The 25,065-nt window shown below is 46.0% G+C and overlaps 1 protein-coding gene across 1 annotated transcript in view; it reads right to left on the reverse strand.

Moving 5' to 3' along the window:
• Positions 1-1,059: 1,059 nt before the first annotated feature.
• gfra4a (GDNF family receptor alpha 4a) overlaps positions 1,060-25,065 on the reverse strand; it is a 149,132-nt gene continuing 125,126 nt past the window's right edge. Inside the window, exons 10-11 of the mRNA XM_031787579.1 lie at positions 19,291-19,478; positions 1,060-1,446 (exon numbers count right to left, since the gene is read on the reverse strand). Coding sequence (XP_031643439.1) covers positions 1,288-1,446; positions 19,291-19,478 — 347 coding nt within the window. The 3' untranslated portion in view covers positions 1,060-1,287. The remainder of the gene's footprint in view (positions 1,447-19,290; positions 19,479-25,065) is intronic.

Genomic DNA, 25,065 nt, shown 5'->3' on the forward strand with positions numbered 1-25,065 from the left:
TGGTTTGGAGGAGAGAAGAATGGTTTGGAGGAGGAAGGAGGAGATATGAGTGGTTTGGAGGAGGATGGAGGAGAGAAGAATGGTTTGAAGGAGGAGAGAAGAGTGGTTTGGAGGAGAGATGAGTGGTTTGGAGGAGGAAGGAGGAGAGAAGAATGGTTTGAAGGAGGAGAGAAGAGTGGTTTGGAGGAGGAAGGAGGAGAGAAGAGTGGTTTGGAGGAGGAAGGAGGAGAGAAGAGTGGTTTGGAGGAGAGAAGAATGGTTTGGGAGGAGGAAGGAGGAGATATGAGTGGTTTGGAGGAGGAGGACGGAGGAGAGAAGAATGGTTTGGAGGAGGAAGGAGGAGAGAAGAATGGTTTGAAGGAGGAGAGAAGAGTGGTTTGGAGGAGAGATGAGTGGTTTGGAGGTGGGAGGAGAGAAGAGTGGTTTGGAGGAGGAAGGAGGAGAGAAGAGTGGTTTGGAGGAGGAAGGAGGAGAGAAGAGTGGTTTGGAGGAGTAAGGAGGAGAGAAGAGAGGTTTGGAGGAGGAAGGAGGAGAGAAGAGTGGTTTGGAGGAGGAAGGAGGAGAGAAGAGTGGTTTGGAGGAGGAAGGAGGAGAGGAGTGGTTTGGAGGAGGAAGGAGGAGAGAAGAGTGGTTTGGAGGTGGAGAGAAGAGTGGTTTGGAGGAGGAGAGGAGTGGTTTGGAGGAGGAAGGAGGAGAGAAGAGTGGTTTGGAGGAGGAAGGAGGAGAGAAGAGTGGTTTGGAGGAGGAAGGAGGAGAGAAGAATGGTTTGGAGGAGGAAGGAGGAGAGAAGAGTGGTTTGGAGGAGGAAGGAGGAGAGAAGAGTGGTTTGGAGGAGGAAGGAGGAGAGAAGAGTGGTTTGGAGGAGGAAGGAGGAGAGAAGAGTGGTTTGGAGGAGGAAGGAGGAGAGAAGAGTGGTTTGGAGGAGGAAGGAGGAGAGAAGAGTGGTTTGGAGGAGGAAGGAGGAGAGAAGAGTGGTTTGGAGGAGGAAGGAGGAGAGATGAGTGGTTTGGAGGAGGAAGGAGGAGAGGAGTGGTTTGGAGGAGAGAAGAGTGGTTTGGAGGAGGAAGGAGGAGAGGAGTGGTTTGGAGGAGGAAGGAGGAGAGGAGTGGTTTGGAGTTGGAAAGAAGAGTGGTTTGGAGGAGGATAGATGGATAATCCCTTCCTCTTCCTTTACACATTTACATCTCTCTCTCTCTCTCTCTCTCTCTCTCTCTCTCCACCCCTAGGTAAGTCAGTCTGAAGTGTAGTCTATGGAGCCCCAGGGCTAGGTCAGGCCCAGACCAGGGTCTACTGGTATCCGAGCAGCAGCAGCAGGGAGAGGCCCAGTGGAAGGGTCCAGCCCACTGCAGACAGGAGGAGGGGAGGAGCTCCATGGTCCAACAGCCCGGGAGACAGCAGGGTGGAGTCTTCATCATCATCACCCCACAGTCTATCGTTTTCATTCACCTGCATGTGGAGACACAACCACTGTCAGGAAATAGCAGTTTTACGTTTATTTCATTTATCTGGGGAAGAAGGGAAGGGAATTGTTTGATCAAAAAGACAGCACTACTCTGCAAGTTGTCCGGACGTCACCGGCTATTTCCTGTTGCTAATGCATTTACTGTACATGCCAGAATAAAGATCGACCCGTTGAGTCGTATGTTTAGACTAAAGATAGACCCGTTGAGTCGTATGTTTAGACTAAAGATAGACCCCTTGAGTCGTATGTTTAGACTAAAGATAGACCCGTTGAGTCGTATGTTTAGACTAAAGATAGACCCGTTGAGTCGTATGTTTAGACTAAAGATCGACCCGTTGAGTCGTATGTTTAGACTAAAGATCGACCCGTTGAGTCGTATGTTTAGACTAAAGATAGACCCGTTGAGTCGTATGTTTAGACTAAAGATAGACCCGTTGAGTCGTATGTTTAGACTAAAGATCGACCCGTTGAGTCGTATGTTTAGACTAAAGATCGACCCGTTCAGTCGTATGTTTAGACTAAAGATCGACCCGTTCAGTCGTATGTTTAGACTAAAGATAGACCCGTTGAGTCGTATGTTTAGACTAAAGATAGACCCGTTGAGTCGTATGTTTAGACTAAAGATAGACCCGTTGAGTCGTATGTTTAGACTAAAGATAGACCCGTTGAGTCGTATGTTTAGACTAAAGATAGACCCGTTGAGTCGTATGTTTAGACTAAAGATAGACCCGTTGAGTCGTATGTTTAGACTAAAGATAGACCCGTTGAGTCGTATGTTTAGACTAAAGATCGACCCGTTGAGTCGTATGTTTAGACTAAAGATAGACCCGTTGAGTCGTATGTTTAGACTAAAGATCGACCCGTTGAGTCGTATGTTTAGACTAAAGATCGACCCGTTGAGTCGTATGTTTAGACTAAAGATCGACCCGTTGAGTCGTATGTTTAGACTAAAGATAGACCCGTTGAGTCGTATGTTTAGACTAAAGATAGACCGTTGAGTCGTATGTTTAGACTAAAGATAGACCCGTTGAGTCGTATGTTTAGACTAAAGATAGACCCGTTGAGTCGTATGTTTAGACTAAAGATCGACCCGTTGAGTCGTATGTTTAGACTAAAGATAGACCCGTTGAGTCGTATGTTTAGACTAAAGATAGACCCGTTGAGTCGTATGTTTAGACTAAAGATCGACCCGTTGAGTCGTATGTTTAGACTAAAGATAGACCCGTTGAGTCGTATGTTTAGACTAAAGATAGACCCGTTGAGTCGTATGTTTAGACTAAAGATAGACCCGTTGAGTCGTATGTTTAGACTAAAGATAGACCGTTGAGTCGTATGTTTAGACTAAAGATAGACCCGTTGAGTCGTATGTTTAGACTAAAGATCGACCCGTTGAGTCGTATGTTTAGACTAAAGATCGACCCGTTGAGTCGTATGTTTAGACTAAAGATCGACCCGTTGAGTCGTATGTTTAGACTAAAGATCGACCCGTTGAGTCGTATGTTTAGACTAAAGATCGACCCGTTGAGTCGTATGTTTAGACTAAAGATAGACCCGTTGAGTCGTATGTTTAGACTAAAGATAGACCCGTTGAGTTGTATGTTTAGACTAAAGATAGACCCGTTGAGTCGTATGTTTAGACTAAAGATAGACCCGTTGAGTCGTATGTTTAGACTAAAGATAGACCCGTTGAGTCGTATGTTTAGACTGAAGATAGACCGTTGAGTCGTATGTTTAGACTAAAGATAGACCCGTTGAGTCGTATGTTTAGACTAAAGATCGACCCGTTGAGTCGTATGTTTAGACTAAAGATCGACCCGTTGAGTCGTATGTTTAGACTAAAGATCGACCCGTTGAGTCGTATGTTTAGACTAAAGATAGACCCGTTGAGTCGTATGTTTAGACTAAAGATAGACCCGTTGAGTCGTATGTTTAGACTAAAGATAGACCCGTTGAGTCGTATGTTTAGACTGAAGATAGACCGTTGAGTCGTATGTTTAGACTGAAGATCGACCCGTTGAGTCGTATGTTTAGACTAAAGATCGACCCGTTGAGTCGTATGTTTAGACTAAAGATCGACCCGTTGAGTCGTATGTTTAGACTAAAGATAGACCCGTTGAGTCGTATGTTTAGACTAAAGATAGACCCCTTGAGTCGTATGTTTAGTTGTTGCACATATGACTGTCTGCTTGTTGTGTACTGTCCTATCCCAGAAGCTATACTCTCAAGGCGTCTGAGGCAATTTCCTGTTGGGAGTAGATAAACGGAAGGGCATGGCTTCAGATTGTGACTTCCAGGTGGTGTGTGGGGGTGACAGGCATGTAGGGTTCATGGATACTGGATGGACTTAAATATTTCTACTCTGTATTTATTTCAACTTTATTCAACCTGGGAAAAATCCTTGAGGTGACAAAACTCTTTTGAGAGTAGGACCTGGCAAAACCTCAACTACAAACAACTGAAGGACCAAACAGTGCTGGAGCTGTCTGGCCCAGATGGTCAACGCTGTAAGGTCAGAGGTCAGAAGCTGTAGAAAGTAAGCTGCCTCCCTCAGAGTACAAAGACAACACCTTTCTGCTTATTCGTAACGACACGTCTTCAGGTTATGGACTCGTTAGGCAGGTGTCATGATGTTGGCCTGTGGGTGAGGTTAATGACCCCCCCCCCCATAAATACCTTTCTCCCCTCTCTCTCTTGACTCTACTGAAGGACTCTTGTAAAAGCCTTTGTTAAACATAGAGAGTCTGGGAACATCAGAAGATGGGGGGAATGGAACCATATTTTCAGTAATCCAACCAGTGGAAAATATGAGTTGGTACTTAATGAATATGATGTCAGTTTCAGTTGTCATCTGAGACATTATGACTGATGACAGGACGACAAAAACCGTATCTGGGACAGTCTACACATTCTAGTTATCAGATTAACATGGAATTGTTGTGCAATTTCAATGTTTAAATATTAAACTATTTGAGAAAATATTCAATGTAATTTTAGCTTCCAAATGAGAGAATTGGGTTTTCATTAGGTTAAAGCTCTGCTCACTGAGTGGCCCCGCCCCTGTGAAGAGACATTGGTTATAAACTATGAAACGCCCTTCTCTCCCCTCCTCTATAAAGCCCTTGACGAAAATGTAACTTTGTGTTCCGAGGACGACGGTCTCCACGTTGAAAGGGCTCAGATAAGAACCTAACGAAATTAGCATCGAATTTCAACGTGAAGATGATGATCAACACGCCGAAAGGATATAGCATGAGCTTAAAGTATGGCAACTTGGTAAGGAACTTTGAACTCTTATTCTCTCCAGAAGTGATACCTCCTAGCCGTTGAGTTAGCAGCGGCCGCTGTAAACGTGGGCTAGGAAAGGACGGACGACGTATCCAGTCTACAACACAACGACGATACTACAACGTATCCAGTTTACCACCAGAGACACTCTTCAAAGGACAAGGAAGATCTCTGTTTGGCAACATGGCCTTCCATCTACAACCAACCCATTGAAGCGCAGCTCAGAGTAAATATTTCTTGCATTTTCCTTTTCCAAATGGGCAGTTATTTAGAATGCATAAGATTCTGTAGTTACGATAGCATAGCTTCTCCCTTTGTTCTTCAGTCCTCCCGCTCTTTCATTCAAGCCCAACCCCCATTCTGTGTGATTAGTTAGGTATTTAGTAAATAAATAATTAAACCAAAGTTTATATTGCTGATTCCACTTGTTAGCCAGGGTTCGTGAAGATAACCAAGAATTCTACGATGTTCAGATGAGACTGAAATAAGGTGACGATTAAATATTGACTGCTATTGATATAAAATATTACTAGGTCTTTAAGAGTTTATTCGGAAGATAACAGCATATTAACATTCTTTCGTGGTGCCTCTAGTAAATTACATTTACATGATTAGCTTATTCAGGTAATATTAATTACAGAAAATTATTTTATAGAATAGCATGTCATATCACTTAATCCGGCCAAAGACACGACACAGGCCTAGGACCCTAGACCGAGAGCACAGGCTTTTTATTAGTCTGATGAACTAGCTTTACAGCTGAGAAACACATGACACCTGATAAATGCAGGACACCTGATAAATGTAGGACACCTGATAAATGCAGGACAGCTGATAAATGTAGGACACCTGATAAATGCAGGACAGCTGATAAACGTAGGACAGCTGCGCTGACCAACTGGCAAGTGTCTTCACTGACATTTTCAACATATCTCTGATTGAGTCTGTAATACCAACATGTTTCAAGCAGACAACCGTAGTCCCTGTGCCAAGAACACAAAGGCAACCTGCTACAGACCCGTAGCACTCACGTCCGTAGCCATGAGGTGCTTTGAAAGGTTGGTAAATGGCTCACCTCAACACCATTATCCCAGAAACCCTAGACCCACTCCAATTTGCATACCGCCCAAACAGATCCACAGATGATGCAATCTATATTGCACTCCACACTGCCCTTTCCCACCTGGACAAAAGGAACACCTATGTGAGAATGCTGTTCATTGACTACAGCTCAGCTTTCAACACCATAGTGACTCCGACACCATCATTAAGTGTGCAGACGACACAACAGTGGTAGGCTTGATCACGGATAACGACGAGACAGCCTATAGGGAGGAAGTCAGAGACCTGGCCGGGTGGTGCCAGAATAACAACCTATCCCTCTGCGTAACCAAGACTAAGGAGATGATTGTTGACTACAGGAAAAGGAGGACCGAGCACGCCCCCATTCTCATCAGGTTGAGAGCTTCAAGTTCCTTGGTGTCCACATCAACAACAAACTAGAATGGTCCAAACACACCAAGACAATCGTGAAGAGGGCACGACAAAGCCTATTCCCCCTCAGGAAACAAAAAATATGTGGCATGGGTCCTGAGATCCTCAAAAGGTTCTACAGCTGCACCATCGAGAGCATCCTGACTGGTTGCATCACTGCTTGGTACGGCAACTGCTCAGCCTCCAACCGCAAGGCACTTCAGAGGGTAGTGCGTACAGCCCAGTACATCACTGGGGCTAAGCTGCCTGCCATCCAGGACCTCTACACCAGGCGGTGTCAGAGGAAGGCCCTAAAAATTGTCAAAGACCCCAGCCACCCCAGTCATAGAATGTTCTCTCTACTACCGCATGGCAAGCGGTACCGGAGTGCCAAGTTTTATAGCCTCACTACTGTATATAGCCTGTCTTTTTACTGTTGTTTTTATTTCTTTACTTACCTATTGTTCACCTAATACCTTTTTTGCACTGTTGGTTAGAGCCTGTAAGTCAGCATTTCACTGTAAGGTCTACTACACCTGTTGTATTCAGCATTTCACTGTAAGGTCTACTACACCTGTTGTATTCAGCATTTCACTGTAAGGTCTACTACACCTGTTGTATTCAGCATTTCACTGTAAGGTCTACTACACCTGTTGTATTCAGCATTTCACTGTAAGGTCTACTACACCTGTTGTGTTCAGCATTTCACTGTGAGGTCTACTACACCTGTTGTATTCAGCATTTCACTGTAAGGTCTACTACACCTGTTGTATTCAGCATTTCACTGTAAGGTCTACTACACCTGTTGTATTCAGCATTTCACTGTAAGGTCTACTACACCTGTTGTGTTCAGCATTTCACTGTGAGGTCTACTACACCTGTTGTATTCAGCATGTCACTGTTAGGTCTACTACACCTGTTGTATTCAGCACTTCACTGCAAGGTCTACTACACCTGTTGTATTCAGCATTTCACTGTAAGGTCTACTACACCTGTTGTATTCAGCATTTCACTGTAAGGTCTACTACACCTGTTGTATTCAGCATTTCACTGTAAAGTCTACTATACCTGTTGTATTCAGCATTTCACTGTTAGGTCTACTATACCTGTTGTATTCAGCATTTCACTGTAAGCTCTACTACACCTGTAGTATTCAGCATTTCACTGTGAGGTCTCCTACACCTGTTGTATTCAGCATTTCACTGTAAGGTCTACTACACCTGTTGTATTCAGCATTTCACTGTAAGGTCTACTACACCTGTTGTATTCAGCACTTCACTGCAAGGTCTACTACACCTGTTGTATTCAGCATTTCACTGTAAGGTCTACTACACCTGTTGTATTCAGCATTTCACTGTAAGGTCTACTACACCTGTTGTATTCAGCATTTCACTGTAAGGTCTACTACACCTGTTGTATTCAGCATTTCACTGTAAGGTCTACTACACCTGTTGTATTCAGCATTTCACTGTGAGGTGACACATGACAAATAAACTTTGATTTGAATGAGTCTATTGACCATCACCTTAATGAGTCTATTGACCATCACCTTAATGAGTCTATTGACCATCACCTTAATGAGTCTATTGACCATCACCTTAATGAGTCTATTGAGTCTATTGACCATCACCTTAATGAGTCTATTGACGCATCCAGCTGGGACACTCACTGACCATCACCTTAATGAGTCTGTTGACCATCTCCCTGTTGACCATCTCCCTGTTGACCATCTCCCTGTTGACCACATCTCCCTGTTGACCACATATCCCTGTTGACCATCTTCCTGTTGACCATCTCCCTGTTGACCATCTCCATGTTGACCACATCTCCCTGTTGACCATCTCCCTGTTTGACCATCTCCCTGTTGACCATCTCCCTGTTTGACCATCTCCCTGTTTACCATCTCCCTGTTGACCATCTCCCTGTTGACCATCTCCCTCTATTATCATGGCTGGTATTCCCTATATACTAGACCAGGGCCCTATTCCCTATATACTAGGCCAGGGCCCTATTCCCTATATAGTGGACCAGGGCCCTATTCCCTATATACTAGACCAGGGCCCTATTCCCTATATACTAGACCAGGGCCCTATTCCCTATATACTAGACCAGGGCCCTATTCCCTATATACTAGACCAGGGCCCTATTCCCTATATACTAGACCAGGGCCCTATTCCCTATATACTAGACCAGGGCCCTATTCCCTATATACTAGACCAGGGCCCTATTCCCTATATAGTGGACCAGGGCCCTATTCCCTATATACTAGACTAGGGCCCTATTCCCTATATACTAGACCAGGGCCCTATTCCCTATATACTAGACCAGGGCCCTATTCCCTATATACTAGACCAGGGCCCTATTCCCTATATAGTGGACCAGGGCCCTATTCCCTATATACTAGACCAGGGCCCTATTCCCTATATAGTGGACCAGGGCCCTATTCCCTATATACTAGACTAGGGCCCTATTCCCTATATACTAGACCAGGGCCCTATTCCCTATATACTAGACCAGGGCCCTATTCCCTATATATAGACCAGGGCCCTATTCCCTATATACTAGACCAGGGCCCTATTCCCTATATATAGACCAGGGCCCTATTCCCTATATACTAGACCAGGGCCATATTCCCTATATACTAGGCCAGGGCCCTATTCCCTATATACTAGACCAGGGCCCTATTCCCTATATACTAGACCAGGGCCCTATTCCCTATATACTAGACCAGGGCCCTATTCCCTATATACTAGACCAGGGCCCTATTCCCTATATACTAGACCAGGGCCCTATTCCCTATATACTAGACCAGGGCCCTATTCCCTATATAGTGGACCAGGGCCCTATTCCCTATATACTAGACTAGGGCCCTATTCCCTATATACTAGACCAGGGCCCTATTCCCTATATACTAGACCAGGGCCATATTCCCTATATACTAGACCAGGGCCCTATTCCCTATATACTAGACCAGGGCCCTATTCCCTATATACTAGACCAGGGCCCTATTCCCTATATACTAGGCCAGGGCCCTATTCCCTATATAGTGGACCAGGGCCCTATTCCCTATATACTAGACCAGGGCCCTATTCCCTATATACTAGACCAGGGCCCTATTCCCTATATACTAGACCAGGGCCCTATTCCCTATATAGTGGACCAGGGCCCTATTCCCTATATACTAGACCAGGGCCCTATTCCCTATATACTAGGCCAGGGCCCTATTCCCTATATACTAGACCAGGGCCCTATTCCCTATATAGTGTACTACTGTTGACCAGGCCCCTATAGAACCCTATTCCCTATATAGTGCACTAGTGTTGACCAGGCCCCTATAGAACCCTATTCCCTATATAGTGCACTAGTGTTGACCAGGCCCCTATAGAACCCTATTCCCTATATAGTGCACTAGTGTTGACCAGGCCCCTATAGAACCCTATTCCCTATATAGAACACTACTGTTGACCAGGGCCCTATGGAACCCTATTCCCTATATAGAACACTAGTGTTGACCAGGGCCCTATTCCCTATATAGAACACTACTGTTGACCAGGGCCCTATTCCCTATATACTAGACCAGGGCCCTATTCCCTATATACTAGACCAGGGCCCTATTCCCTATATACTAGACCAGGGCCCTATTCCCTATATACTAGACCAGGGCCCTATTCCCTATATACTAGACCAGGGCCCTATTCCCTATATACTAGACCAGGGCCCTATTCCCTATATACTAGACCAGGGCCCTATTCCCTATATACTAGACCAGGGCCCTATTCCCTATATAGTGGACCAGGGCCCTATTCCCTATATACTAGACTAGGGCCCTATTCCCTATATACTAGACCAGGGCCCTATTCCCTATATACTAGACCAGGGAAATATTCCCTATATACTAGACCAGGGCCCTATTCCCTATATACTAGACCAGGGCCCTATTCCCTATATACTAGACCAGGGCCCTATTCCCTATATACTAGGCCAGGGCCCTATTCCCTATATAGTGGACCAGGGCCCTATTCCCTATATACTAGACCAGGGCCCTATTCCCTATATACTAGACCAGGGCCCTATTCCCTATATACTAGACCAGGGCCCTATTCCCTATATAGTGGACCAGGGCCCTATTCCCTATATACTAGACCAGGGCCCTATTCCCTATATACTAGACCAGGGCCCTATTCCTTATATACTAGATCAGGGCCCTATTCCCTATATATAGACCAGGGCCCTATTCCCTATATACTAGACCAGGGCCCTATTCCTTATATACTAGACCAGGGCCCTATTCCCTATATATAGACCAGGGCCCTATTCCCTATATACTAGACCAGGGCCCTATTCCCTATATACTAGACCAGGGCCCTATTCCCTATATACTAGGCCAGGGCCCTATTCCCTATATACTAGGCCAGGGCCCTATTCCCTATATACTAGACCAGGGCCCTATTCCCTATATACTAGACCAGGGCCCTATTCCCTATATAGTGTACTACTGTTGACCAGGCCCCTATAGAACCATATTCCCTATATAGTGCACTAGTGTTGACCAGGCCCCTATAGAACCCTATTCCCTACATAGAACACTAGTGTTGACCAGGGCACTATTCCCTATATAGAACACTACTGTTGACCAGGGCCCTATTCCCTATATACTAGACCAGGGCCCTATTCCCTATATACTAGACCAGGGCCCTATTCCCTATATACTAGACCAGGGCCCTATTCCCTATATACTAGACCAGGGCCCTATTCCCTATATACTAGACCAGGGCCCTATTCCCTATATACTAGACCAGGGCCCTATTCCCTATATACTAGACCAGGGCCCTATTCCCTATATAGTGGACCAGGGCCCTATTCCCTATATACTAGACTAGGGCCCTATTCCCTATATACTAGACCAAGGGCCCTATTCCCTATATACTAGACCAGGGCCATATTCCCTATATACTAGACCAGGGCCCTATTCCCTATATACTAGACCAGGGCCCTATTCCCTATATACTAGACCAGGGCCATATTCCCTATATATAGACCAGGGCCCTATTCCCTATATACTAGACCAGGGCCCTATTCCCTATATATAGACCAGGGCCCTATTCCCTATATACTAGACCAGGGCCATATTCCCTATATATAGACCAGGGCCCTATTCCCTATATACTAGACCAGGGCCCTATTCCCTATATATAGACCAGGGCCCTATTCCCTATATACTAGACCAGGGCCATATTCCCTATATACTAGACCAGGGCCCTATTCCCTATATACTAGACCAGGGCCCTATTCCCTATATACTAGACCAGGGCCCTATTCCCTATATACTAGACCATGGCCCTATTCCCTATATACTAGACCAGGGCCCTATTCCCTATATACTAGACCAGGGCCCTATTCCCTATATAGTGGACCAGGGCCCTATTCCCTATATACTAGACTAGGGCCCTATTCCCTATATACTAGACCAGGGCCCTATTCCCTATATACTAGACCAGGGCCATATTCCCTATATACTAGACCAGGGCCCTATTCCCTATATACTAGACCAGGGCCCTATTCCCTATATACTAGACCAGGGCCCTATTCCCTATATACTAGGCCAGGGCCCTATTCCCTATATAGTGGACCAGGGCCCTATTCCCTATATACTAGACCAGGGCCCTATTCCCTATATACTAGACCAGGGCCCTATTCCCTATATAGTGGACCAGGGCCCTATTCCCTATATAGTGGACCAGGGCCCTATTCCCTATATACTAGACCAGGGCCCTATTCCTATATATACTAGACCAGGGCCCTATTCCCTATATACTAGACCAGGGCCCTATTCCCTATATACTAGACCAGGGCCCTATTCCCTATATATAGACCAGGGCCCTATTCCCTATATACTAGACCAGGGCCCTATTCCCTATATACTAGACCAGGGCCCTATTCCCTATATACTAGACCAGGGCCCTATTCCCTATATACTAGACCAGGGCCCTATTCCCTATATAGTGGACCAGGGCCCTATTCCCTATATACTAGACTAGGGCCCTATTCCCTATATACTAGACCAGGGCCCTATTCCCTATATACTAGACCAGGGCCATATTCCCTATATATAGACCAGGGCCATATTCCCTATATACTAGACCAGGGCCCTATTCCCTATATATAGACCAGGGCCCTATTCCCTATATACTAGACCAGGGCCCTATTCCCTATATACTAGACCAGGGCCATATTCCCTATATACTAGACCAGGGCCCTATTCCCTATATACTAGACCAGGGCCCTATTCCCTATATACTAGACCAGGGCCCTATTCCCTATATACTAGGCCAGGGCCCTATTCCCTATATAGTTGACCAGGGCCCTATTCCCTATATACTAGACCAGGGCCCTATTCCCTATATACTAGACCAGGGCCCTATTCCCTATATAGTGGACCAGGGCCCTATTCCCTATATAGTGGACCAGGGCCCTATTCCCTATATACTAGACCAGGGCCCTATTCCCTATATACTAGACCAGGGCCCTATTCCCTATATACTAGACCAGGGCCCTATTCCCTATATACTAGACCAGGGCCCTATTCCCTATATATAGACCAGGGCCCTATTCCCTATATACTAGACCAGGGCCCTATTCCTTATATACTAGACCAGGGCCCTATTCCCTATATACTAGGCCAGGGCCCTATTCCCTATATACTAGGCCAGGGCCCTATTCCCTATATACTAGACCAGGGCCCTATTCCCTATATAGTGTACTACTGTTGACCAGGCCCCTATAGAACCCTATTCCCTATATAGTGCACTAGTGTTGACCAGGCCCCTATAGAACCCTATTCCCTATATAGTGCACTAGTGTTGACCAGGCCCCTATAGAACCCTATTCCCTATATAGAACACTACTGTTGACCAGGGCCCTATGGAACCCTATTCCCTATATAGAACACTAGTGTTGACCAGGGCCCTATTCCCTATATAGAACACTACTGTTGACCAGGGCCCTATTCCCTATATACTAGACCAGGGCCCTATTCCCTATATACTAGACCAGGGCCCTATTCCCTATATACTAGACCAGGGCCCTATTCCCTATATACTAGACCAGGGCCCTATTCCCTATATACTAGACCAGGGCCCTATTCCCTATATACTAGACCAGGGCCCTATTCCCTATATAGTGGACCAGGGCCCTATTCCCTATATACTAGACTAGGGCCCTATTCCCTATATACTAGACCAGGGCCCTATTCCCTATATACTAGACCAGGGCCATATTCCCTATATACTAGACCAGGGCCCTATTCCCTATATACTAGACCAGGGCCCTATTCCCTATATACTAGACCAGGGCCCTATTCCCTATATACTAGGCCAGGGCCCTATTCCCTATATAGTGGACCAGGGCCCTATTCCCTATATACTAGACCAGGGCCCTATTCCCTATATACTAGACCAGGGCCCTATTCCCTATATAGTGGACCAGGGCCCTATTCCCTATATAGTGGACCAGGGCCCTATTCCCTATATACTAGACCAGGGCCCTATTCCCTATATACTAGACCAGGGCCCTATTCCCTATATACTAGACCAGGGCCCTATTCCCTATATACTAGACCAGGGCCCTATTCCCTATATATAGACCAGGGCCCTATTCCCTATATACTAGACCAGGGCCCTATTCCTTATATACTAGACCAGGGCCCTATTCCCTATATACTAGGCCAGGGCCCTATTCCCTATATACTAGGCCAGGGCCCTATTCCCTATATACTAGGCCAGGGCCCTATTCCCTATATACTAGACCAGGGCCCTATTCCCTATATAGTGTACTACTGTTGACCAGGCCCCTATAGAACCCTATTCCCTATATAGTGCACTATGGTTGACCAGGCCCCTATAGAACCCTATTCCCTATATAGAACACTACTGTTGACCAGGGCCCTATGGAACCCTATTCCCTATATAGAACACTAGTGTTGACCAGGGCCCTATTCCCTATATAGAACACTACTGTTGACCAGGCCCTATTCCCTATATACTAGACCAGGGCCCTATTCCCTATATACTAGACCAGGGCCCTATTCCCTATATACTAGACCAGGGCCCTATTCCCTATATACTAGACCAGGGCCCTATTCCCTATATACTAGACCAGGGCCCTATTCCCTATATACTAGACCAGGGCCCTATTCCCTATATACTAGACCAGGGCCCTATTCCCTATATAGTGGACCAGGGCCCTATTCCCTATATACTAGACTAGGGCCCTATTCCCTATATACTAGACCAGGGCCCTATTCCCTATATACTAGACCAGGGCCATATTCCCTATATACTAGACCAGGGCCCTATTCCCTATATACTAGACCAGGGCCCTATTCCCTATATACTAGACCAGGGCCCTATTCCCTATATACTAGACCAGGGCCCTATTCCCTATATAGTGGACCAGGGCCCTATTCCCTATATACTAGACCAGGGCCCTATTCCCTATATACTAGACCAGGGCCCTATTCCCTATATAGTGGACCAGGGCCCTATTCCCTATATAGTGGACCAGGGCCCTATTCCCTATATACTAGACCAGGGCCCTATTCCCTATATACTAGACCAGGGCCCTATTCCCTATATACTAGACCAGGGCCCTATTCCCTATATACTAGACCAGGGCCCTATTCCCTATATATAGACCAGGGCCCTATTCCCTATATACTAGACCAGGGCCCTATTCCTTATATACTAGACCAGGGCCCTATTCCCTATATACTAGACCAGGGCCCTATTCCCTATATAGTGTACTACTGTTGACCAGGCCCCTATAGAACCCTATTCCCTATATAGTGCACTAGTGTTGACCAGGCCCCTATAGAACCCTATTCCCTATATAGTGCACTAGTGTTGACCAGGCCCCTATAGAACCCTATTCCCTATATAGTGCACTAGTGTTGACCAGGCCCCTATAGAACCCTATTCCCTATATAGAACACTACTGTTGACCAGGGCCCTATGGAACCCTATTCCCTATATAGAACACTAGTGTTGACCAGGGCCCTATTCCCTATATAGAACACTACTGTTGACCAGGGCCCTATTCCCTATATACTAGACCAGGGCCCTATTCCCTATATACTAGACCAGGGCCCTATTCCCTATATACTAGACCAGGGCCCTATTCCCTATATACTAGACCAGGGCCCTATTCCCTATATACTAGACCAGGGCCCTATTCCCTATATACTAGACCAGGGCCCTATTCCCTATATAGTGGACCAGGGCCCTATTCCCTATATACTAGACTAGGGCCCTATTCCCTATATACTAGACCAGGGCCCTATTCCCTATATACTAGACCAGGGCCCTATTCCCTATATACTAGACCAGGGCCCTATTCCCTATATACTAGGCCAGGGCCCTATTCCCTATATAGTGGACCAGGGCCCTATTCCCTATATACTAGACCAGGGCCCTATTCCCTATATACTAGACCAGGGCCCTATTCCCTATATACTAGACCAGGGCCCTATTCCCTATATACTAGACCAGGGCCCTATTCCCTATATACTAGACCAGGGCCCCATTCCCTATATACTAGACCAGGGCCCTATTCCCTATATATAGACCAGGGCCCTATTCCCTATATACTAGACCAGGGCCCTATTCCTTATATACTAGACCAGGGCCCTATTCCCTATATATAGACCAGGGCCCTATTCCCTATATACTAGACCAGGGCCATATTCCCTATATACTAGGCCAGGGCCCTATTCCCTATATACTAGGCCAGGGCCCTATTCCCTATATACTAGACCAGGGCCCTATTCCCTATATACTAGACCAGGGCCCTATTCCCTATATACTAGACCAGGGCCCTATTCCCTATATACTAGACCAGGGCCCTATTCCCTATATACTAGACCAGGGCCCTATTCCCTATATACTAGACCAGGGCCCTATTCCCTATATACTAGACCAGGGCCCTATTCCCTATATAGTGGACCAGGGCCCTATTCCCTATATACTAGACTAGGGCCCTATTCCCTATATACTAGACCAGGGCCCTATTCCCTATATACTAGACCAGGGCCATATTCCCTATATACTAGACCAGGGCCCTATTCCCTATATACTAGACCAGGGCCCTATTCCCTATATACTAGACCAGGGCCCTATTCCCTATATACTAGACCAGGGCCCTATTCCCTATATAGTGGACCAGGGCCCTATTCCCTATATACTAGACCAGGGCCCTATTCCCTATATACTAGACCAGGGCCCTATTCCCTATATAGTGGACCAGGGCCCTATTCCCTATATAGTGGACCAGGGCCCTATTCCCTATATACTAGACCAGGGCCCTATTCCCTATATACTAGACCAGGGCCCTATTCCCTATATACTAGACCAGGGCCCTATTCCCTATATACTAGACCAGGGCCCTATTCCCTATATATAGACCAGGGCCCTATTCCCTATATACTAGACCAGGGCCCTATTCCTTATATACTAGACCAGGGCCCTATTCCCTATATACTAGGCCAGGGCCCTATTCCCTATATACTAGGCCAGGGCCCTATTCCCTATATACTAGACCAGGGCCCTATTCCCTATATAGTGTACTACTGTTGACCAGGCCCCTATAGAACCCTATTCCCTATATAGTGCACTAGTGTTGACCAGGCCCCTATAGAACCCTATTCCCTATATAGTGCACTAGTGTTGACCAGGCCCCTATAGAACCCTATTCCCTATATAGTGCACTAGTGTTGACCAGGCCCCTATAGAACCCTATTCCCTATATAGAACACTACTGTTGACCAGGGCCCTATGGAACCCTATTCCCTATATAGAACACTAGTGTTGACCAGGGCCCTATTCCCTATATAGAACACTACTGTTGACCAGGGCCCTATTCCCTATATACTAGACCAGGGCCCTATTCCCTATATACTAGACCAGGGCCCTATTCCCTATATACTAGACCAGGGCCCTATTCCCTATATACTAGACCAGGGCCCTATTCCCTATATACTAGACCAGGGCCCTATTCCCTATATACTAGACCAGGGCCCTATTCCCTATATACTAGACCAGGGCCCTATTCCCTATATAGTGGACCAGGGCCCTATTCCCTATATACTAGACTAGGGCCCTATTCCCTATATACTAGACCAGGGCCCTATTCCCTATATACTAGACCAGGGCCCTATTCCCTATATACTAGACCAGGGCCCTATTCCCTATATACTAGGCCAGGGCCCTATTCCCTATATAGTGGACCAGGGCCCTATTCCCTATATACTAGACCAGGGCCCTATTCCCTATATACTAGACCAGGGCCCTATTCCCTATATACTAGACCAGGGCCCTATTCCCTATATACTAGACCAGGGCCCTATTCCCTATATACTAGACCAGGGCCCCATTCCCTATATACTAGACCAGGGCCCTATTCCCTATATATAGACCAGGGCCCTATTCCCTATATACTAGACCAGGGCCCTATTCCTTATATACTAGACCAGGGCCCTATTCCCTATATATAGACCAGGGCCCTATTCCCTATATACTAGACCAGGGCCATATTCCCTATATACTAGGCCAGGGCCCTATTCCCTATATACTAGGCCAGGGCCCTATTCCCTATATACTAGACCAGGGCCCTATTCCCTATATACTAGACCAGGGCCCTATTCCCTATATAGTGTACTACTGTTGACCAGGGCCCAATGGGAGTAGTGTAGAATACAGCGTAGATATTTCAAAACTTTGCCTCACTTCATTTCTCTTATCTGTTTTCTCTCACCTTAATGAGTCTATTGACCATCACCTTAATGAGTCTATTGACCATCACCTTAATGAGTCTATTGACCATCACCTTAATGAGTCTATTGACCATCACCTTAATGAGTCTATTGACCATCACCTTAATGAGTCTATTGACCATCACCTTAATGAGTCTATTGACCATCACCTTAATGAGTCTATTGACCATCACCTTAATGAGTCTATTGACGCATCCAGCTGGGACACTCACTGACCATCACCTTTATGATTCTGTTGACCATCTCCCTGTTGACCACATCTCCCTGTTGACCACCTCTCCCTGTTGACCATCTTCCTGTTGACCATCTCCCTGTTGACCACATCTCCCTGTTGACCATCTTCCTGTTGACCATCTCCCTGTTGACCATCTCCCTGTTGACCATCTCACTGTTGACCATCTCCCTGTTTGACCACATCTTCCTGTTGACCATCTTCCTGTTGACCATCTTCCTGTTGACCATCTTCCTGTTGACCATCTCCCTGTTGACCATCTCCCTGTTGAACATCTCCCTGTTGACCATCTCCCTGTTTGACCACATCTCCCTGTTGACCACATCTCCCTGTTGACCATCTTCCTGTTGACCATCTCCCTGTTGACCATCTCCCTGTTAACCACATCTCCCTGTTGACCATCTCCCTGTTTGACCATCTCCCTGTTTACCATCTCCCTGTTTACCTTCTCCCTGTCTCCTCTGCTCTCCCCACCTGTCCTCTCCTCTGCTTTCCTCCACCTGTCCTCTCCTCTGCTTTCCTCCACCTGTCCTCTCCTCTGCTTTCCTCCACCTGTCCTCTCCTCTGCTATCCTCCACCTGTCCTCTCATCTGCTTTCCTCCACCTGTCCTCTCCTCTGCTTTCCTCCACCTGTCCTCTCCTCTGCTTTCCTCCACCTGTCCTCTCCTCTGCTCTCCTCCACCTGTCCTCTCCTCTGCTTTCCTTCACCTGTCCTCTCCTCTGCTTTCCTCCACCTGTCCTCTCCTCTGCTTTCCTCCACCTGTCCTCTCCTCTGCTTTCCTTCACCTGTCCTCTCCTCTGCTTTCCTTCACCTGTCCTCTCCTCTGCTTTCCTCCACCTGTCCTCTCCTCTGCTTTCCTTCACCTGTCCTCTCCTCTGCTTTCCTCCACCTGTCCTCTCCTCTGCTTTCCTTCACCTGTCCTCTCCTCTGCTTTCCTCCACCTGTCCTCTCCTCTGCTTTCCTCCACCTGTCCTCTCCTCCCTCGATGCATCTCTTTCACAGCTCCACCTCACCTGAGTGGGTATCTGTTCTCTCAGGACATTCTGTTTTGTTTCCATGGTGATACCAGGGACGGTGGTTGCCGGGCGCTGGATGTGGTTGTTGGGGGTAGCGAGAGTGGGGCTGGGTGTGTCTGGTTGGTTAGCTGCTCCGATGGAGGACTGCTTGTCTGTCTCGTTCCCAAACGCCATCATGGCTTTCTCTGTTCAGAATAATCAAGAGGAGAGTCAAGTGAAGTGTGTGACTTTTAGTCTTCACAACTTATTGGATTTTTAACATTACAGTAACAACTTTTTGTAAACTTAAGATTACAATTTTAATAAACATTTAAAAAAAGATGAATGACATGGACAAAAAATGACATGGACAAAATGACATGGATGACATGGACAAAAAAAAATGATGGAAATTGAACTTTTGGCATACTAACTATATTCAGACTAATCACTGTATATACTAAAATCACGCCACAAAGAGTAGAGTTAGTGTGGTAAGTATTCAAACACAGTCAATGTCTCTCAACACCACAACACAATGTCTCTCTCAACACCACAACACAATGTCTCTCAACACCACAACACAATGTCTCTCTCAACACCACAACACAATGTCTCTCAACACCACAACACAATGTCTCTCTCAACACCACAACACAATGTCTCTCAACACCACAACACAATGTCTCTCAACACCACAACACAATGTCTCTCAACACCACAACACAATGTCTCTCTCAACACCACAACACAATGTCTCTCAACACCACAACACAATGTCTCTCAACACCACAACACAATGTCTCTCAACACCACAACACAATGTCTCTCTCAACACCACAACACAATGTCTCTCTCAACACCACAACACAATGTCTCTCTCAACACCACAACACAATGTCGCTCTCAACACCACAACACAATGTCTCTCTCAACACCACAACACAATGTCTCTCAACACCACAACACAATGTCGCTCTCAACACCACAACACAATGTCTCTCAACACCACAACACAATGTCTCTCTCAACACCACAACACAATGTCTCTCAACACCACAACACAATGTCTCTCTCAACACCACAACACAATGTCTCTCAACACCACAACACAATGTCTCTCAACACCACAACACAATGTCTCTCTCAACACCACAACACAATGTCTCTCAACACCACAACACAATGTCTCTCAACACCACAACACAATGTCTCTCAACACCACAACACAATGTCTCTCAACACCACAACACAATGTCTCTCTCAACACCACAACACAATGTCTCTCTCAACACCACAACACAATGTCTCTCTCAACACCACAACACAATGTCTCTCAACACCACAACACAATGTCTCTCTCAACACCACAACACAATGTCTCTCTCAACACCACAACACAATGTCTCTCTCAACACCACAACACAATGTCTCTCTCAACACCACAACACAATGTCTCTCAACACCACAACACAATGTCTCTCAACACCACAACACAATGTCTCTCAACACCACAACACAATGTCTCTCTCAACACCACAACACAATGTCTCTCTCAACACCACAACACAATGTCTCTCTCAACACCACAACACAATGTCTCTCTCAACACCACAACACAATGTCTCTCTCAACACCACAACACAATGTCTCTCTCAACACCACAACACAATGTCTCTCTCAACACCACAACACAATGTCTCTCTCAACACCACAACACAATGTCTCTCAACACCACAACACAATGTCTCTCAACACCACAACACAATGTCTCTCAACACCACAACACAATGTCTCTCTCAACACCACAACACAATGTCTCTCAACACCACAACACAATGTCTCTCTCAACACCACAACACAATGTCTCTCAACACCACAACACAATGTCTCTCTCAACACCACAACACAATGTCTCTCTCAACACCACAACACAATGTCTCTCTCAACACCACAACACAATGTCTCTCTCAACACCACAACACAATGTCTCTCTCAACACCACAACACAATGTCTCTCAACACCACAACACAATGTCTCTCAACACCACAACACAATGTCTCTCTCAACACCACAACACAATGTCTCTCAACACCACAACACAATGTCTCTCAACACCACAACACAATGTCTCTCTCAACACCACAACACAATGTCTCTCAACACCACAACACAATGTCTCTCTCAACACCACAACACAATGTCTCTCTCAACACCACAACACAATGTCTCTCTCAACACCACAACACAATGTCTCTCAACACCACAACACAATGTCTCTCTCAACACCACAACACAATGTCTCTCTCAACACCACAACACAATGTCTCTCTCAACACCACAACACAATGTCTCTCAACACCACAACACAATGTCTCTCTCAACACCACAACACAATGTCTCTCAACACCACAACACAATGTCTCTCAACACCACAACACAATGTCTCTCTCAACACCACAACACAATGTCTCTCAACACCACAACACAATGTCTCTCTCAACACCACAACACAATGTCTCTCAACACCACAACACAATGTCTCTCTCAACACCACAACACAATGTCTCTCTCAACACCACAACACAATGTCTCTCTCAACACCACAACACAATGTCTCTCTCAACACCACAACACAATGTCTCTCTCAACACCACAACACAATGTCTCTCTCAACACCACAACACAATGTCTCTCAACACCACAACACAATGTCTCTCTCAACACCACAACACAATGTCTCTCTCAACACCACAACACAATGTCTCTCAACACCACAACACAATGTCTCTCTCAACACCACAACACAATGTCTCTCAACACCACAACACAATGTCTCTCTCAACACCACAACACAATGTCTCTCAACACCACAACACAATGTCTCTCTCAACACCACAACACAATGTCTCTCCCACCAGAGAACAGCCGTTTAAATTCTTTACCACACACTTTAATGGTACAACATACTGCTGCAGCTAATTAAAGAGGCAGGCTGCAACAAGGCAACACTGTCATCCAATCACAGAACATAGACAATAGTCCAAGAGACAGATGTGCGTGTTGGTGTAAAGCTGTCTCTCTGTGTGTGTGTGTGTGTCTCTGTGTGTCTCTCTGTGTCTCTCTGTGTGTCTCTGTGTGTCTCTGTGTGTCTCTCTCTCTCTCTGTGTATGTGTATGTGTGTGTGTGTGTGTCTCTCTCTCTGTGTGTCTCTGTGTGTCTATGTGTGTGTGTGTGTGTCTCTGTGTGTGTGTGTGTGTGTGTGTGTGTGTGTGTGTGTGTGTGTGTGTGTGTGTGTGAGCATTACAGAGCTGTAGCTACAGCATTCTGCGGCTATTAAATGTAAGGGTGCCCATCAGGTCCCATAAGGTTCTATAAGGTCCCATCAGGTCCTATAAGGTTCTATAAGGTCCCATAAGGTTCTATAAGGTCCCATCAGGTCCTATAAGGTTCTATAAGGTCCCATCAGGTCCCATAAGGTTCTATAAGGTCCCATCAGGTCCTATAAGGTTCTATAAGAGGTGAACACTGTATGGGTGCCCATAAGGTTCGATAAGGTCCTTTACGGTTCTATAAGGTCCCATCAGGTCCTATACGGTCTCATAAGGTCCCATAAGGTTCTATAAGGTCCCATCAGGTCCTATAAGGTTCTATAAGGTCCCATCAGGTTCTATAAGGTCCCATCAGGTCCTATAAGGTTCTATAAGGTCCCATCAGGTCCCATAAGGTTCTATAAGGTCCCATCAGGTCCTATAAGGTTCTATAAGAGGTGAACACTGTATGGGTGCCCATAAGGTTCTATAAGGTCCTATAAGAGGTGAACAATGTAAGGGTGCCCATAAGGTTCTATAAGTTCCCATCAGGTCCTATAAGGTTCTATAAGTTCCCATCAGGTTCTATAAGTTCCCATCAGGTCCTATAAGGTTCTATAAGAACAATGTAAGGGTGCCCATTAGGTCCTATAAGAGGTGAACAATGTAAGGGTGCCCATTAGGTCCTGTAAGGTCCTATAACTTATTCAATCAGGATTTCAATGTAAACACCACTTGTGGAGGTGAAAAGCAAAACATCAACCAGCTAGCTACTTAGCTAAACAACAGAAGGTGCACAATCCATGGCTATAAAGCTAGCTGGCGAGTTAGCTATAGCTACTCTGTAACCTAGCTGGCTAGTTAGCTATAGCTACTCTGTAACCTAGCTGGCTAGTTAGCTATAGCTACTCTGTAACCTAGGTTGACATACTAGAAAGTAATATAAACAACTAACTACAATTAAACAGCTGGTGCGCAATTTCTAATACTAAGGAGGTTTGGAGGTATTGCTCGCCTGAGGTAGAGTACCTCATGATAACCTATAGACCACACTATCTACCAAGAGAGTTTCATCTATATTTTTCATAGCTGTCAATTTACCACCACAAACCGATGGTGGCACTAAGACTTCACTCAACTAGCTCTATAAGGCCATAAGCAAACAAGAAAATGCTCATCCAGAAGTGTCCTATATACAAAAGCTCCTAGTGGCCGGGGACTTTAATGCAGGCAAACTTAATTCTGATTTACCTCATTTCTACCAGCATGTTAAATGTGTGACCAGAGGGGGAAAAACTCTAGACCTTTACTCCACACACAGACGTGTACAAAGCTCTCCTTCGCCCCCCATTTGGCAAATCTGAACATGATTCTCTCCTCCTGATTTCTGCTTACAAGTAAAAACTAAAGCAGGAAGTACCAGTGACTCGCTCAATACGGAAGTGGTCAGATGACGCAGATAAAACGCTACAGTACTGTTTTGCGAGCACAGACTAGAATATGTTCCAGGATTCCTCAAATGGCATGTGCCTGATTGAGTCTGTAATACCAACATGTTTCAAGCAGACCACCATAGTCCCTGTGCCCAAGAACACAAAGGCAACCTGCCTAAATGACTACAGACCTGTAGCACTCACATCCGTAGCCATGAAGTGCTTTGAAAGGCTGGTCATGGTTCACATCAACACCATTATCCCAGAAACCCTAGACCCACTCCAATTCACATACCGCACCAACAGATCCACAGATGATGCTATCTCTATTGCACTCCACACTGCCCTTTCCCACCAGGACAAAAGGAACACTTATGTGAGAATGCTGTTCCTTGGCTACAGCTCAGCATTCAACACTTTAGTGCCCACAAAGCTCATCGCTAAGGACCCTGGGACTGAACACCTCCCTCTGCAACTGGATCCTGGACTTCCTGACAGGCCGCACCCAGGTGGTAAGGGTAGGTAACAACACATCTGACACGCTGATCCTCAAAAGGGGGTGCCTCAGGGGTGTGTGCTTAGTCCCCTTCTGTACTCCTTGTTCACCCACGACTGTGTGGCCAAACACGACTCCAACACCATCATTAAGTTTGTTGACGACACAACAGTGGTAGGCCTGATCATCGACAACGATGAAACAGCCTATAGGGAGGAGGTCAGAGAACTGGCAGTGTGTTGCCAGGACAACAACCTCTCCCTCAATGTGATCAAGACAAAGGAGCTGATCGTGGACTACAGGGAAAAGGAGGGCTGAACACGCCCCCATTAACATCGACGGGTCTGTAGTGGAGCGGGTCGCGAGTTTCAAGTTCCTTGGTCTCCAACTCACCAACAAACTATCATGGTCCAAACACACCAAGACAGTTGTGAAGAGGGCACGACAACACCTTTTCCCCCCCAGGAGACTGAAAAGATTAGGCATGGGTCCTCAGATCCTCAAATAGTTCTACAGCTTCACCATCAAGAACATCCTGACCAGTTGCATCAC

This window comes from Oncorhynchus kisutch, linkage group LG14, assembly GCF_002021735.2.
Source record: "Oncorhynchus kisutch isolate 150728-3 linkage group LG14, Okis_V2, whole genome shotgun sequence".
Classification (NCBI taxonomy): Eukaryota; Metazoa; Chordata; class Actinopteri; order Salmoniformes; family Salmonidae; genus Oncorhynchus; species Oncorhynchus kisutch.